At 36.7% G+C, this 16,700-nt stretch overlaps 1 protein-coding gene across 2 annotated transcripts; it reads left to right on the plus strand.

The window, feature by feature from the left end:
* Positions 1-303: 303 nt before the first annotated feature.
* Positions 304-16,425, plus strand: LOC121727904 (vanin-like protein 1). 2 transcript variants are annotated; one of them, XM_042115950.1, is made up of 10 exons: positions 304-430; positions 3,875-3,991; positions 5,408-5,530; positions 6,171-6,340; positions 6,841-7,055; positions 7,576-7,662; positions 8,356-8,459; positions 9,530-9,721; positions 13,427-13,551; positions 16,036-16,425. In XM_042115950.1, exons 1-10 carry the CDS (start codon positions 374-376, stop codon positions 16,412-16,414), a joined length of 1,569 nt encoding a protein of 522 aa, XP_041971884.1. In that variant the 5' UTR covers positions 304-373; the 3' UTR covers positions 16,415-16,425. The 2 variants fall into 2 exon arrangements, with proteins under 2 accessions (XP_041971884.1, XP_041971885.1); XM_042115951.1 differs by lacking the exons at positions 13,427-13,551; positions 16,036-16,425 and adding exons at positions 10,701-10,822; positions 11,072-11,750.
* Positions 16,426-16,700: the final 275 nt, after the last annotated feature.

Consider the following 16,700-nt stretch of genomic DNA (forward strand, 5'->3'; position numbering starts at 1 on the left):
CATGTTGACGTCCCTACTAAGTACATTATCTAGTACTTTATCTATAAAAATTAAAAATTAAGAAAACGAATTTTTGTTATTTGTTTGCAATACAATATTTTTACAACTAAAAATTATTAATTTTTTACTCTTTATAAATACTTATGAAAAATCTGATTAGCCCCCCCCCCCCCCCCCCGAGGCCCAGAACCTGGGTACGCCGATAGATGTGCCCAAGGAAAATCATAACTGAGCAGCTGTGTGATAGTGTGATAAACAGCCAAAACAAATATTATAAACAGATAATGTCGTCTCGCACGCGACGTCACACGTCAAACATAAAAGCCAGTGGTCTCGTGGCCTCAGCCAGAATAACTGTACTTCCCCGCGCGCGATGTCGCGTCTTACCACGCTATCCGTCCTACTGTGCGTCCTACACGCTTCCACGCAAGTAAGTTGATATTTCATTTATTTTCCCTTTCAATTTTGAACAAGTGTGAACAAATCTGTGTGACCTAGAATTTAAATGACATAGTCAAATAATATAACACAATATAAATGGGCGAACTGAAATGTTTGTTTACATCGAAATGACTCGGAACGAAGTTATTCAATTTTTTCCAGTCACAAAATCCTAAAATAACTTTTGTATGGGCCTTTGTTTCTTAAATTGTTTCTTAAACCGAAGATTTCACAAAAAAATTAAATAATATAAGTATTATGATAATATTAGTACTATACTATAATTATATTAAACATTTTAATTACTTATAATTTTTTGCATGACAATAATAACTCCTTTATCAACGCCGTTTATAATTATTATCTTTATACATAAGTACATTAAACCATCCCATTGCATTGTTTATGTTGTTTGTCAACGTATGAGTAATACTCGTACGATTATAAGTTGTAAAATTGTTATTCTAATTTCTATATTGCCCGTTTGTGCCAAACGCACAGTATTTGTGTTCGTAATTCGCATATCATCAAAACGAACACAATTTGCACAGGCGTTTATTAGAACGGTATCTGTTAAAAGTTAAAACTAACTGCCGTTCTCTTAAGCAGAGACGAATATTAATTACTTAATTGTAATTCAATTAAGATTTTGACATAAGTCTCATACATTATCTGACAAACTCTTCATTAATTTAAGTTTAATCATCTGGCTCTGAGTGCGGCCGTTAATTATTAAATTTTTTGAAGAAGGTAGGTTGCAAAATTCATCCGTACCTACCTAGGTACGAATAAATTTTGACACAAAGAGTTAATACCCACCTAGGTATTAACTCTTTGTGTTGATTTACGTCGTCACCGTAGTCCGTAGCACGCATTTTTTTTTTTTTTTTTTTTTATGAAATAAGGGGGCAAACGAGCAAACGGGTCACCTGATGGAAAGCAACTTCCGTCGCCCATGGACACTCGCAGCATCAGAAGAGCTGCAAGTGCGTGCGTTGCCGGCCTTTTAAGAGGGCATAGGGTTAATAGGAGAGGGTAGGGAAGGGAAGGGAAGGGAATGGAATAGGGGAGGATAGGGAAGGGAATGGGGTAGGGGATTGGGCCTCCGGTGAACTCACTCACTCGGCGAAACACAGCGCAAGCGCTGTTTCACGCCGGTTTTCTATGAGAACGTGGTATTTCTCCAGTCGAGCCGGCCCATTCGTGCCGAAGCATGGCTCTCCCACGTGAGAGAAATACAAGATAGTGGACTGGATTTAATTATTTTGTCGTTTTGTAGTAACAAATACAAGTATAGTATTAAACTAAGTAGTTATCTAGTTATTCTGGCGCTGAATCTGTACGGTGTCAGTTTTATAACTGACACCGTACAGATTCAGCGCCAGAATCCAGTAGCCAGCATCAGATGAACTGGACTAAATATGAATTGACACATACATGCTGCTAGGATATGCTATGATTGATAATTTGATACAGTACTATAATTTCAGTGTCCGGTGACGCTAGCGGCCAATAACATATCCAATTTATGCACCTTGAATTACTAAAACCAGAGACTAGACATGCATAATATATGCTATATACATTACTTATACATAATATTTTCTCTATGCTAAAACCTTTGAACTTACTACTTAAGTATTACACTAGCTATTTGACCGAGCTTTGTTCGGTATTCGATAAAACACGAATAAAATATCATTTTCTAAAAATTATTCCTAGCTAGATCGATTTATCGCCCCCGAAACCCCCTATATACTAAATTTCATGAAAATCGTTGGAGCCGATTCCGAGATATCAATTATATATTTATATATACTAGAGATCGCCCAATGGTCGAAATTCGACCTTACTTGCAACGACATTAGGACAACTACTACTTGTACTACAGTATATATTAAGTCTATGTGTACTATTATCTATTCTGTGCTACTACCTATATTTTGTAAAAAATATTGACTTCATCATAGTTTTTTTCAATTCTTGTCTCTGGGACTCACCTGAACTCAGACTGGCCGCTTAAAACAATAATCCATTTTCAATTTGTCAACTTGTTGTCAACAGACTTCAACCATAAATAAAAGAGTATAATTCGTGTGTATAGGCTTGTCACTCAAAAATCTGTCATTTTTCCTAGTAGTGGTGTCGTTGTGTGTGTAACGTTTTATTTGTTAAAAATATATAAGATAAAAGCATAATTTTAAAATAATATTAGCTTGATGCACTCCTTCACCATATAAACTACTAGCTGTTGCCCGCGACTTCGTCCGCGTGGACTTCAGTTTATAGCGCGCGGTGTCAACAAAATTGGTGTCAAAAGCTTTTTAAAACCCTGGTACCCCTTAAATCAAAATACCCAAAACAGCCGTGTAGTGTGCACATAATATGTTTTTTTTTTTACTTAATTAAACTTTTTTATACCAAATTTTAAAGCTTATATAGCGTTACACAACTTAGCTGCATAATGCATTACACAACCTTAGCTTTGCCCAATGCCCATAAACTATTTATTATTGGTAGACAGACTGTTTCTGATATCTATGTTGGTAGGTAAGTTATTTAATAACATGTATAACAATCGAAAGAATCGCAAATATTAACTCAACATGGTACCACCTCTTATAGAAATACATATGAGCAAGCGATAGCGCGATCTAGGCGACTCTTGGCGCCATCTGTTCCAGTTTTTGGAACTAACTTAATTTGAACAAATTTACGCATAAACACCCCCTTACAACCCCTTTTTCCAGTAAGAAGTAGCCTATGTCCTTTCTCAGGCTTGTGTACAAAATTTCATTACAATCGGTTCAGTAGTTTTGGCGCTGTTGTTTTTGAATTTGATATCTAACTTGGTTAGGTGAGTTATTACTTATTAGTTAATAACGTGTATTTATAACAATCGAAAGAATCGAAAAACGTATCTTAACAGGGTACCACCTCTTATAGAAATACTCATGAGCAAGCGATGATAGCGCGATCTAGGGGACTCTTGGCGCCATCTATTTTGAGTTTTTGGAACTAACTTAATTTGACCAAATTTACGCATTTTCACCCCCTTATAACCCCTTTTTCCAGTTAAAAAGTAGCCTATGTCCTTTCTCAGGCTTTAGACTATCTGTGTACAAAATTTCATTACAATCGGTTCAGTAGTTTTGCCGTGAAAGCGAGACAGACAGACAGACAGACAGAGATACTTTCGCATTTATAATATTAGTATAGATAGTATAGATATAGATAACTGTGCGAAATTTCATGCACCTACGTTTCCCCATTTTTCGTGAAAAGGGTTACAAAGTTTTTCTCTCACGTATTAATATATAGAAGAAAGATACAAGAATTGGTCGTTTAAAGATATAAGATAATTCTAATAAGTATTTCAAAATAATTTTATCTTGATAGTAAGGTTAAAATCTTTCTGTCGTTTTGTTTCCAGAGATCGACCCCGGCAGACGACCACTACGTAGCCGCGGTGGTGGAGTATCAAGTCTCAAATGATGTGTCAGCGAACCTTCAGAACTATGCGAATCTCATAAAAGACGCTAGTGGCCAGGTAAAAGATGCCCTCAACTTTATTGACGAAGGATTTTATTCATCGCGTTATAACTTTGCATTTGTCTGTAATATTATATGTCCTTTACCAATACTTAACACTTTTACGCCTGTAGCTCTACCATGAGTATAAAGCTATATTTGTCGATACTCGATACCGACTACGTAAATTTTAAGTATAACCATTTTAGTTCTGCAAGTGACCGCTAAAGGCGCTGTAAAATTTTCCATACTTACTAAAAATTTACGTAGTCGGTATCGAGTATCGATAAAAACTATAGCTTTAAACTCATTGTAGAGCTACTGTAGAGGCAAGCGACAGACAGACACGGTTACTTTCGGATTTAGAAGCTTGTCTAAAAGAGTAGAGCATTCTGTGGCTAAATGTCTAGACTCTAGAGTCTTGTGAAGCTCGCTCTACATTTTGAAATGTAGAGCGAGCTTGGAAGCTATTATGCTACATTTTCAAACACAAATCATATTGTTTAAAATGTAAGCGTTTAGGTTAAATAAATAAATAAAGCCTTTATTTCAAGACCAGCTACAAGTTTCGGTTATACATTATTTAAAAACTATTTATAACATATCGCGACGGTCGGCGTGTCTCACGACAAAGGCCTCCTCCTAGTGCTAGCACGGCGACCAGCGGAAATGCGAAAGTATGGACAAACTGTGGAAATAAACCTAAGGTGCCGTTCCGATCTTTTTTCGTTCCGAAAAATTCAATTAAAATGCCACTTTATGACAGACTATAGTCACAAACTGTGGAGATGAACTTAAGGTGCCGTTCCGATCTTTTTTAGTTCCGAATAATTCAATTAAAAAGCCACTTTATGACAGACTATAGTTCCAAAAATTCAAATAATATCCTACATTATGACATATACTATAGTGTGTCATAAAGTGGCATTTTAATTGAATTTTTCGGAACGAAAAAAGATCGGAACGGCACCTTAGGTTCATTTCCACAGTTTGTCCATACTTTCGCATTTCCGCTGGTCGCCGTGCTAACGCTAATGATCCTTCCTCTGCTTTCTATCGGATGCAGTTCTTAGCCAAAGCGGGCCCAAGGTTAGCTTTAGGTCATCCTCCCATCTATGTACTTTACGGCCTCGGCTCCTGAAACCGTCTCTCGGGATCCAGGTTGTTACCTGTTTAATCCATTTTTCGTTTTTACATCGAAGCATATAGCATAAACCTAGAAAATAATACAAGAGTATTATTTTCTAGGTACTAACCTAAACGCTAACATTTAAAATCCTTTTCAAGAGAAAAGGATTTTAAAAGCTTAACACGCATTTTTCCACTATCTAAATTCTCTAGAAATAAGGTCAGGGCTCCAGTCACGTTAGAAATCATTCGGAGTATTTGTAAACAACTACGGCTGTTTTTTTAACAATATTTTTTATAATTACAGAATGCAGATATCATCGTGTTCCCTGAACTAACTCTATCTAGAGGGCGAAGCGTCGTTGTTCCCATACATGGGATACTGAAGGATTATCCAGTACCCGCACTTCGACCAGATTTGTATGATGAGGTGAGCGAATCATAATAACTTCAGAATCACATCAAAACACTTTACTTTTTTCAGATAAAATCTATGGTTATCTAGAGATAGAACTTACAATTCTCTACTTATACACTACAAATAAACGAATAATATGAATATTGAATATTATGAATGACATTTAATAGTTTTTTTGGTTAAAAGAGCATAGTATCATGTTTCGATCCATGTTATAGAGACGTAATATTATAATATTAACCAGCTGATAAATTATTTCTTGTATCAATATAAAAAGTAGATAAAAACCTATTCTGAGGCCTAACGAATGAACATATACAAAATATTAAAATCGGTAGAGCGCCGTTTTGGAGGAGTTCGCGCACGAAAACTGTGACACGAGAATTTTATATATTCGAAATATATACAATATAATGTTCATACACAGTATTCTATTCTAATTAGCCGTTTGTATCCCACTGCTGGGCAAAGGCCTCCCCTCTTTCCTTCCACACGTCTATATCCTTTGCTGTGTTTGGTCACTCTTTATCAACAGCGTCTAGTTCGTCGCGCCACCTTTTCTTGGGTCTAACAGTATAAACACACATTATAAATATTTTTATTACAAAGGAGGTTTTATACCAAACTTACCACGAAACACCCTTATTTACAGGTGTTGGTAACCATATCCTCAGCAGCCAGACAGAACGCAATATACGTGGTGATAAACATAGAAGAGCTGGTCGACTGCACTCACGACAACAGCGAGTACTGCCCCGAGCCTGAGAGATATTTGTTCAACACCAACGTAGTGTTCGACAGGACAGGAGCTGTTATTGACAGGTACTTTATAAGAGCAGTTATAAATAGGTACAAAAATAACAGGAGACTTTATAGAAAGGTACAAAAATTTAGATGAGCTTAATAGCTGTAAACACGTTCTTCAGACACAAAATCAATCCACACTTGATATTGACCAGAGTAGCCAAATACGCTCTATTCTTTATCACAACAAGTAGACTTTCGGAGCAACGAACATTAACGAAACTAATTCCAAAACTGTATTCTCGATCACGCTGTACGTTTCATGCAGGGCTCCCACACAAAATTGCGAATTAGCATCGCCTCGCATCGCATTTTTTTTATATAAAAAAAAGTCATTTTAGTGTGAGTTTTGATGCAGATTTTTACGATGCGATGCGAATTCGCAGTTTTGTGTGGGAGCCCTTGAATGTACGTCGTGATCTAACTAAGAACTAAAATAACGTTAGCGTAACCCGACCAAATTACATAGCTATCCGTCATCTGCATATGAACCAATATCTCTCATGGCGCCTTCCCAGGTACCGCAAGATCAACCTGTTCGGGGAGTACACTCGCATGCCAGCCCTGCAGCCCGACCTGGGTGTATTCAGCACGGACTTCGGCGTGAAGTTTGGCCACTTCGTCTGCTTCGACCTCATGTTCCAGGTGCCAGCGGTACAGTTGGTGGACAAGTATAACCTGACCGACATCATCTTCCCTACCATGTGGTTCTCGGAAATGCCTTATCTTACTGGTAATTTTTTATCCATGCTTACTCACTTATTAATATTATAAACGGGAAAGTGTTTGCCTGTCTGTTTGTATGTCTATCTGTTACATCTTCACACGTCCAAACCGCTTAACCGATTTTGCTGAAGTTTTCATGGAAATTCCCGGGAAAGGGCATAGGATACTTTTTGTCCTGGAAAAATGTACGGTTCCCGCACGATTAACAAATTTTGGCGCAACGGAGTCGTCATCTTGTACTGTAAATGTACTAATTACTTTAAAAATAATATGATTGGTTTTCTCCGAAGACATTTATGATCTATACTAACATTTTAAAATATACTTATTGTTAACTTTCGCACTCTTCTGTCTATTTCTCTGTTTGTCTGTTAGTAGCTTCTCCACGTTTAAATCACTGAATCGATTAGGAAATATTTTGAGTCATAGAATAGTTTTTGCCACCAAAATGTACCAATCCCAATGAGCAGCCAGTACAATTTCGTTGCTCGAAGATTTCCTTATAACAGACATTGTCTTGTTTTCAGCTGTGCAAATACAAGAGGCGTACGCCTATTCTATGAACGTCAACTTCCTAGGAGCTGGGGCTAACAACGTCCGTGTTGGAAGTGCAGGTAAAAGTCAATATTAACAGCTCCCCTAATGTTATATGTATTAGGATTTAAGAGAGATGCTTTTTGGTTTACAGCTGTTGAAGACAAGTGGTTAACCGAATCTGTTTTTAAACATACATAACAGTTCGACGCTAACAGTAGAGTCACTGTATTAGCAGATAATAAAATTCACAACTCTCTGAATCCATTTTTAGGGTTCCGTAGCCAAAGGGTAAAAACGGGACCCTATTACTGAGACTTCGATGTCTGTCCGTCTGTTTGTCACCAGGCTGTATCTCAAAAACCGCTATAGCTAGACTTCTGAAATTGTGTATTTCTGTTGCCGCTATAACAAAAAATACTAAAAATAAAACAAAATTAATATTTAAGGGGGGCTTCCATACAACAAACGTGATTTTTTGGCCTTTTTTGCTCGTAATCAACAATGGCAACAAGTAGACACTTGAAATTTTCACAAAGCTAAGGTTATAATTATGTGTACTTTAATAATTAATAATAATATTAAAATAAAATAAAGATTTAAGGGCCCCATAAAAAACACAATTTTGGCCTATTTTTGCTCTATAACGGTACGGAACCCTTTGTACGACTCGCAGTTGGCCGATTATTCGAAATTTCACTACTTGCCTAGAGATATAATATTATACTGTTTGAGCGTGAAAAGTAACAATATACTGTCAATAATAATTTCAGGTTCAGGGATATACTCGGGCAAAGCTGGGGCACTAGTCAGCACTATGCCAGGCGTCCCAACAACGCGGTTATTGGTCGCTAAAGTCCCGAAAGTACCAGGAAAGGTAACAACTTCTGATTCGAATTTTTAAATGATAATAATTCTATAAACATTTAGGGCCAATTTCACCTACGCCTGTTAAAATTAATGCTCGAATTAGTATCACGTTCTCTCGTTTTTCATGCTAATGAAAGAGAAGACGTGCCATTTTAACAAGCCACTAAAATTAACAGACGTTGGTGAAAGGGAAAGGGAAATTTACTACGAGAAAACATACGTTTCCCGAAAAAAGACCTTCAAATATTATGGAGATTGGAGTTGCGGAAAACGCGTTTATCATAAAACTAGTAGTTCCTGAGATTAGCGCGTTTAAATAAGCCCTTTGAAATAATTTTTCCCCGTTTTTCCCACACTTTCCTCTATTTCTTCGCTCCTATTATTATTAGCGTGATAAAATATAGCCTATAACCTTTCCCGATAAATGGGCTATCTAACACTGAAAGAATTTTTCAAATCGGACCAGTAGTTCCTGAGATTAGCGCGTTCAAACAAACAAACAAACAAACAAACTCTTCCCAATTATAATATTAGTATAGACTGTTTTTGCTTAAATGTGTAAATCATTAGTAAATAGTTATTTAATTGTACTCTACGACTAACTTAATGTTGTCGTTTTAGACTTGCAGGTCAAAAACCTACTGAGCCACCAAGTAAATAAATTGGGTTATGAATACATTACCTACCATTCCTACACTCATTCACAGTTTACACTGAAATTAAACGAGGCACGAAATCACGAATATAAAAGCACTAAGTACAGAATTTAATGTTTCAGTTGAACCTATATACATTATTTTCTTCTATGAACTGACCATTAATTCCCTTACGAGCTTCGATCAGTGTATATTAGTGATCGAAGCTTACGAGCATTAAAATCACTGATTGCTCTAATTCTTCTTTGTTCGACAAAAGTTTTTCATTAAGGGCCTGTTTCACCACTCCCTGATAAAGTGCCGCATAGGATATCCACAACTTTTTTGACAGATTCCTACAGGCCCTAAATATCGCAATTTTAAGGTACCTAAATAAAAACCTAAAAACCGGTTTTTTACCCATTATACTTCCTCATTCAAGGTGAGCGGTACATACCCGGGCCCGATCTACGATGACCCCAGCACTCAGGACGACCTCGTCCTCATTTCAGACCCCTCGCTGCCGTCTCACATCACCAGGACGTTGACACCAGGCTTCCAAGAAATAACCCTGACAGATAAAGATGTCACTTGCCACTTTAAAGTTCGCCTGAATAAAAGGAACACTGACACGGTGAGTGGCAAACTGATGCAACTGAAAAATAGAAATCATATTATAGTCTAAGGACTGAGGCAACAAAAGACATAGGTTACACGATCAGTCTCGCATCAATTCAGTCCATCAGTCTGATCCAGACTGACGGGAGAATGATCGTGTAACCGTTTGATTCAGGGACAGATAATTTTTTATTATGTATACTTTCACGGCCATCATTCTGGCGACAGCCTGAGACTGATGGACTGAACTGATGCCAAACTGACCGTGTAACTCTAGTCTATGTTAAAGTTAACTCTGGTATAAGTCATTTCTCTCGTTTCTCGTATTTATAACAGAAGAGGCACTTTAACACAGAATTAACTTTAACTCGGACTGCAGCAAGCGGGCCGAAGAAGCTATTATTTTGATCAATGTAGTGGAATAATGCGTAGGTACTACTATAAGTTTTAAATTCTTCAAGCTTACAACGGATTTTTTTAATTTTTCTTCTACAATCGAGATTTAATTTGATTAAAATACAAATACAATTTTCCAGTCACATTTAGTCTGCATGCGCATGCCTTTGAATGTGTTTAATATCCATTTGCATGAAAATTAAAAAGTTATTTTAGTATTACAATTATTTTTCACAAGGTAAGTATCTAATATTTGAATAGTAGTGCCTGTCCAATGTCCATATGTGTTATTTGTACAATATTCAGAATTAAAAATAACTAACTTGTATATTTTTTTAACAATAACTGGCTTAGCTCTTATGTATTTTATTTTTTTATGCTTGCTATTATGATTGCTTTGCTTCTTTATTAAAATTTAAAAACGCTATTAACAAGCACTAACCTTATTTCTACAAATAGTATTTTACCACTAAGGATGTTTTTTTATAAAAATCATTTTATACTACCTACGAATTTTATGTCGTTTCTTTCTTTACACCATTCTTATCCTCATGCACCACTGTCTTTAATTCTATTTATAATTTTATTCTATTTTTTAGGGCTATCATTATAGAGCATTTGTACAAGACGGTACTACGACGTATTCCCGACGACCTCTGGGTGTCGCCGCGTGCTTGGTCGTTGCCTGCAAAACTGACGACAAAAAAAGTTGCCCATACAGGTAATCTAGTAATTTCCATTCATTAAAGCCTATTATTTCTTAGATGATGCATGCTTATAAATACTAAATGATTAAATTTTACTTGTCATAGTATTGTTTGGACCTTTAACCTTATATTTTGTACTTTAAACAGTGGTATGACAGATGACTGCTAAGAGTGATTCTGCGTATTTTAATTCAATCATAAATCATTTGAATATCAGAATTTACAATCTATTAACAACTATGACATATTCCTTTACATTGCAGGTTTAAACACAATGAGGAAAATTATGAAATCGATGAGCTGGAAATATCAATGACGACGTACAGGGACCATTATAACACCAGTCTTCATTGCAGCGACATCGAATATTATCCTGTATCACTGAGAAACAATAAGTTTCCACTGAGCCCAAAGAACTTTACATTTACTGGAACGGAGAAGATGAATTCGATTAGTGAAGTGAAGGGCGGGTTTACAAATCTTTCCTTTAAAATGAGTAAACCGCAAAACGACATCGTTGCATTCGGAGTTTGGGGACGATTGTACAACAGAGACGGAGGACCCGGGGAAAAGAGAGAGGACGATGTTGCTAATTATATTGAACTGGAAGAAGTTATATACGAAGGAAAAATCAAAACTTAATTTGCTGATAAAACAAAAATTGGCAGGCAACTCGTCTAACTAGGACAAGATTTTGTTAGATGATTAGCCTGAAATTTAAATTGGCAATTTAAAACTTTAATAAGAAGTAGTAAGACTTAAATTACAAATAGTAAGACTTCTAATTAAGATTAATTTAAATTCAACATTTTAGATTAAAATTACTGTTTTTATTTGATGCTGATTTAATGTAAAAAGCTGTGATGTAGATATTTATGCATAGAGTTTTGTATTTGCATACAAAAATTTAATTAAGTAATTAAGCATCGTAAAATAAGACTGACCAAAATAAAATTATTTAGCAATCTCGAAAGATGTTTAATAAATATTCGCATTAACCAGATAAGAAGTTAAATGTACCTACAATACTATCATAGAAGTTGATTCATAGGCAGATGGCGGACTTGCGTAATTTGGTCGCGTTATTCCTAGCTGATAGTTATCATAAAGTTAATATACCTAGCGGAATAGAGCAACAATCTCGAGCTGTCAAACGTAACCGAAATTGGTTTTCATCTGTGTGAAAAATATGTGTACGTATACACTTACATAAGCATGATTGAACATGAATTCTATGAGATTAAATAGTCAACGTGCGGCACGTGCCGACTGGTCTTCAAAAAAAGAGTGCTGCAGTCATGTATCACACGTGTCTCATTTTACCACGCAGTGTTACTGATAGTGACATCTCGCTTGCTCAGGCTTTTGTTTCTCTATTCCGCTAGGTATATTAACTTTATGATAGTTATCTATTCTTGTAAATTGACATAATCGGACCAAATGACGTAGGTGCGTCAACTGCAAGAATCAATTTCTACGATGATACTTTATAAGTTTTTTTTTTTTTTTTTTTTTTTTTTTTCATTTAAGTATTTCAAGTATCCCAGACTCATATACGTACAAGATCAAAAAATTACAAACAAAAGTCACATAAGCATACTTACATAATATTTAAATAATAATTATTTTGGTCTGTATTCTGCATGCATGCGACAGCAGTGACTGATATACGGGTTATCAGGGCGCGGCCAGCATGCCGTTGGAGCCCCCCCGCATGCGCCGCATCAGTGACGACGTTCGCCTGCGCATTGTGGCAAAGAAACAGTCCACTCGTGCGCACGCGAACATCGCCGAAGCGCTGCACCAGCGGGGGAGCCCCACCAGCATCCTGAACGCGTTATTATATTGGACGCGAAGGGCGCTGTAGGCCCTTTGCGTATATGCTGCCCAGAGACTGCAAGTGTAGAAGGATGTACAAAAGGCTCTAAACAACGTCATTTTTACTTCTAACGAGCATCTCGCAAACCTCCTGACAACCATGTTCGCCCTAACCGACAGCGCCCTTCGCTCCCTTTCGATATCAGTGTCGTCTTTCAAAGTGGACGTCACAATGTGTCCAACGTCACAATGTGTATAACACAACTTAATTCTTTACAACAAATTTTCAACTGTTGCTCATTAAACGAGAAAGAGAGTGGGATATGAACTGAAAATCTGAGTTCCGAAATCAAATGACTAATTTAAATTTTTATATTTCAGATGATACTTGATTGATGAGATAACAATAAAATATCAATTTAATCCGACTCTTTTTCTTTGTTAACACTTAACACGATTGATTTTAGCGGAACTCTACATTCAAACAGTCCATGGTTTAAATTAATATTAACATGATGCTAATATCTTGCATAACCTTTATTATAATATAGTCCAACATGAACTTGGGACTTGGAGACTATTTATTAGCAACTCCATGTTGCATAATATTCTAAAAATAGTTCCGCGAAGGATTACAATATTATATTCTAGTTCCTAAATGAATGTGAAAAATATTATCACGAATCACGATACGTGGTATTTTTAACCGACATCAAAGAAGAAAGATGTTCTATATTTGGTTATTATTAAATAATAAAATATATTATGCTTTTCAATATCGTTTTAAATGTTCAATGTAGTATTACAGATATAGAGCGGCTGCCTTCAGCGGTGTGAGGAGTTTCAGCGGCGTTGCCACGGGCGGGTCCAGGCTGTGCTCGGTGGTCGCATGCACCAACGACACTATTCAGTCCTGTGGCCATAGGTATGTTAGGATGTAAGGCCGGCCATAGACGGACCGCATCTTGCAGTCGAAGCGATCTGCAGTTTTCAAGTGCCTGATAGACGCAGGGCCGTAGCTAGGGGGGGGGGCATAGTGGGGCAATGCCCTACCTTAAAATCACAATGCCCTACCTTAAAAATACCAATAATCAGTCAAGTGCGAGTCGGACCCGCGCACCAAGGGTTATACCGCGCACGTACCGTTATAGAGCAAAAATAGTATGGGACCTACCTACCTACCTAACCCTTAATTTTTTTTCTTTACTTTCATTATTAGGTATTTATTAAATTACATATATTATTAAGGCCTTTGTGAAAATTTCAAGTGCCTACCTGTTGTCATCATTGATAGTTAAGCAAAAAATGTTAGAAAAATCACGTTTGTTGTATGGGAGCCCTCCTTAAATATTTAATTTATTTTGTTTTTAGTATTTGTTGTTATAGCGGCAACAGAAATACATAATCTGTGAAAAGTTCATTTCTCTAGCTATTACCGTTCTTGAGTTACAGCCTGGAAACAGACGGACAGACGGACAGACATCGAAGTCTCAGTAATAGGGTCCCGTTTTTACCCTTTGGGTACGGAACCCTAAAAAGGAAGACCTAAAGAACTTGCATTACAGGTATTAGACAGAAATATACTTTATTCTTATATAAACTATACATTATATAGTTAAGATTTTTATTATACCTTTAAAAACTTTTTGTTCCGTTGGCAGGATTCGAACCCGCGACCCCCGGATTAAACTGCCACACGCCCAACCATTGGGCCACAGAAGTCGTCGATAATAATTCTTTGTTCTGTGTATAGATGGCATTTGAATCACGATTACATGAAGCGATGCGTCCATTTAATTATAATAGTATCTGTGAATACCATAGATTGCAATATCGGCAATCTTTCATACGGGGAATCCCAGTTAATAAACATTTTACATTACCGAAAGGTTGTTTATGATTGTTGGTTGTTTGGTTCAAGTGAAGTAAAGTAAAGAGTGTTTTATTCAAAAATAAATACAGTTCTTTTTTGTATTGACATAATATTAAATTGAATATTCTTTGATTTCGCGATGGATATACGGGCTTTCTTTGGAAAAAAACGGAAGGTTGAAGAGCAAATTGACGACGAAAAACCTCACTGCTCAAAACAGGTGAAAGGGCAAAATACAATCGCTACTCGTGGATCACTACATCCAGAAGTTTAACCATATTGTTCGCTTGTTCTTCGTAATTGAGGATTTAATAATATGTAGTTCTTAGATATAGTGCTCATGCTTTGTCACAGAATTTTTTTAAGTACTTATCTAAGAATAACTATTGAATGAATTGAATACATCATTGACCTAGAGATAAATCAAAACAACAAATACTAAAAACAAAATAAAATCAATATTTAAGGATTCGTGTTTTTTGGACTTTTTTGCTGCATAGTGATATTAATGGCAACAGTAGGCACTGGACATTTTTGCGAAATCACTTAATTAATTAATAATACAATTAAAATAACATTTATATTTAAAGGGGGCTCAATTACAAAAAACACAATTTTGGCCTATTTTTTATCTATAACGGTACGAAACCCTTTGTGCACGAATCCGACTCGCACTTGACCGATTTTTTTTGCTTCCGCCCTACCTGTAACCGACGCTGCCCTACCTCAAATTTGACTCTAGCTACAGCCCTGGATAGACGTACGAACTTAAAGTACGCGGGTTTTAAGGTCGCGAACTTGGCTCGCGTCGGTGACACACGAGAATGGCTCACACTGGATTACCATGCCCTCAGGCTCGCGGCTCGCGGCTCGCGGCTCTTTGCTGACACACACGCGATTAAGATCGTCAAGCCATAAGTCCGCGTACTTACTCGCACGTCTGCCACCCCCTTCATACTAAATTCATATCTGCAATACACGGACTGCTCGAGGAGTCAGTCCCACCTGCAACTTGCGGTCCGTCTATGGCCAGTCTAATAGAAGATTTACTTTTTTACCGCGCAGGAACCGTACATTATTCCGGGATAAAAAGTATCCTATGTCCTTTGACGGGACTCAAAGTATCTGCATACCTAATTTCAGCAAAATCGGTTCAGCAGTTTTGACGTAAAGAGGGAGACGGAGAGACAGTCGCATTTACGAATATAATACAATATTATGTATTATATTCGTATTTATGTGTATGGATATGAAAATCACTTCGTTTCATAGATCATTCATTACTTTCTAGCGTTATTGAGTTGCCCACGATCGACAAAAGTATTCAACGTTCCAAAAATATTAGTATTTTTATTCCATGCAAACCATATGTAATAATATATAAGCAGGAATATACTGGATCCCCACTTTTTTACGGCAAAAGAGGCAGTTGTTTTGAGGGTTAATGCTTTAAAGTTTAGCACATAAAAGCCATAGAGTAAAATGATACATCGGATAATAAAAGCTTTGCTAAGACTGAATGATTTTATTTTTCAGATTCCCAAAGTATGTAGAGAACGCTACATCTGTTTTTGAAGAGTTAGAGATAATCGCAGAAGTGCCCAAACCCATTATTGATGAGGCCGTAGAAACGACCGACTCGGCATACTTCCCCGTCTCTTTAGACACAGCCATCATGCCGCTGGAGATTTCAGAATACACCTTCGAGGAGAAACATACAAGCACCATAAATATATATGAATACAAACTGAAGAATTTCGATACAGGTTTATACGCTTTTGGAATTTGGGGTAGAGTTTATGAAACAGATGGAGAAGACGCAACGCCAGCCGTGGATGAAACAAATAATGGAATTGTAGTTAGAATTAGAATTGTTTTGTTGTTACTATCCTTATTTGTAGGTTTTAATATATAAATGTTAAACAATTTGTTGTTTTTTTTTTCTTTTCCGAGCTACTCTGAAGTGTAAATTCTGAGAGTTGGCATAATATGCAGTTATGATTTTTTTTTAATATTAAGATATAGTTTTAATATTGTGTATGTACTGTCAGACGAGTTGAATTTTAGGTAGGTAGAGGACGTTAGTACCTAGTTATTTAGTCGCGTTACGTCAAACCCATCCTCCCAGGCCACAGCTAACATCGAATTGACATAAGCCGACCAAAGGGCGTAGGTCCGTCAACTGCCTAGGAATCAATTTC

This window comes from Aricia agestis, chromosome 6 (assembly GCF_905147365.1).
Source record: "Aricia agestis chromosome 6, ilAriAges1.1, whole genome shotgun sequence".
Taxonomy (NCBI): Eukaryota; Metazoa; Arthropoda; class Insecta; order Lepidoptera; family Lycaenidae; genus Aricia; species Aricia agestis.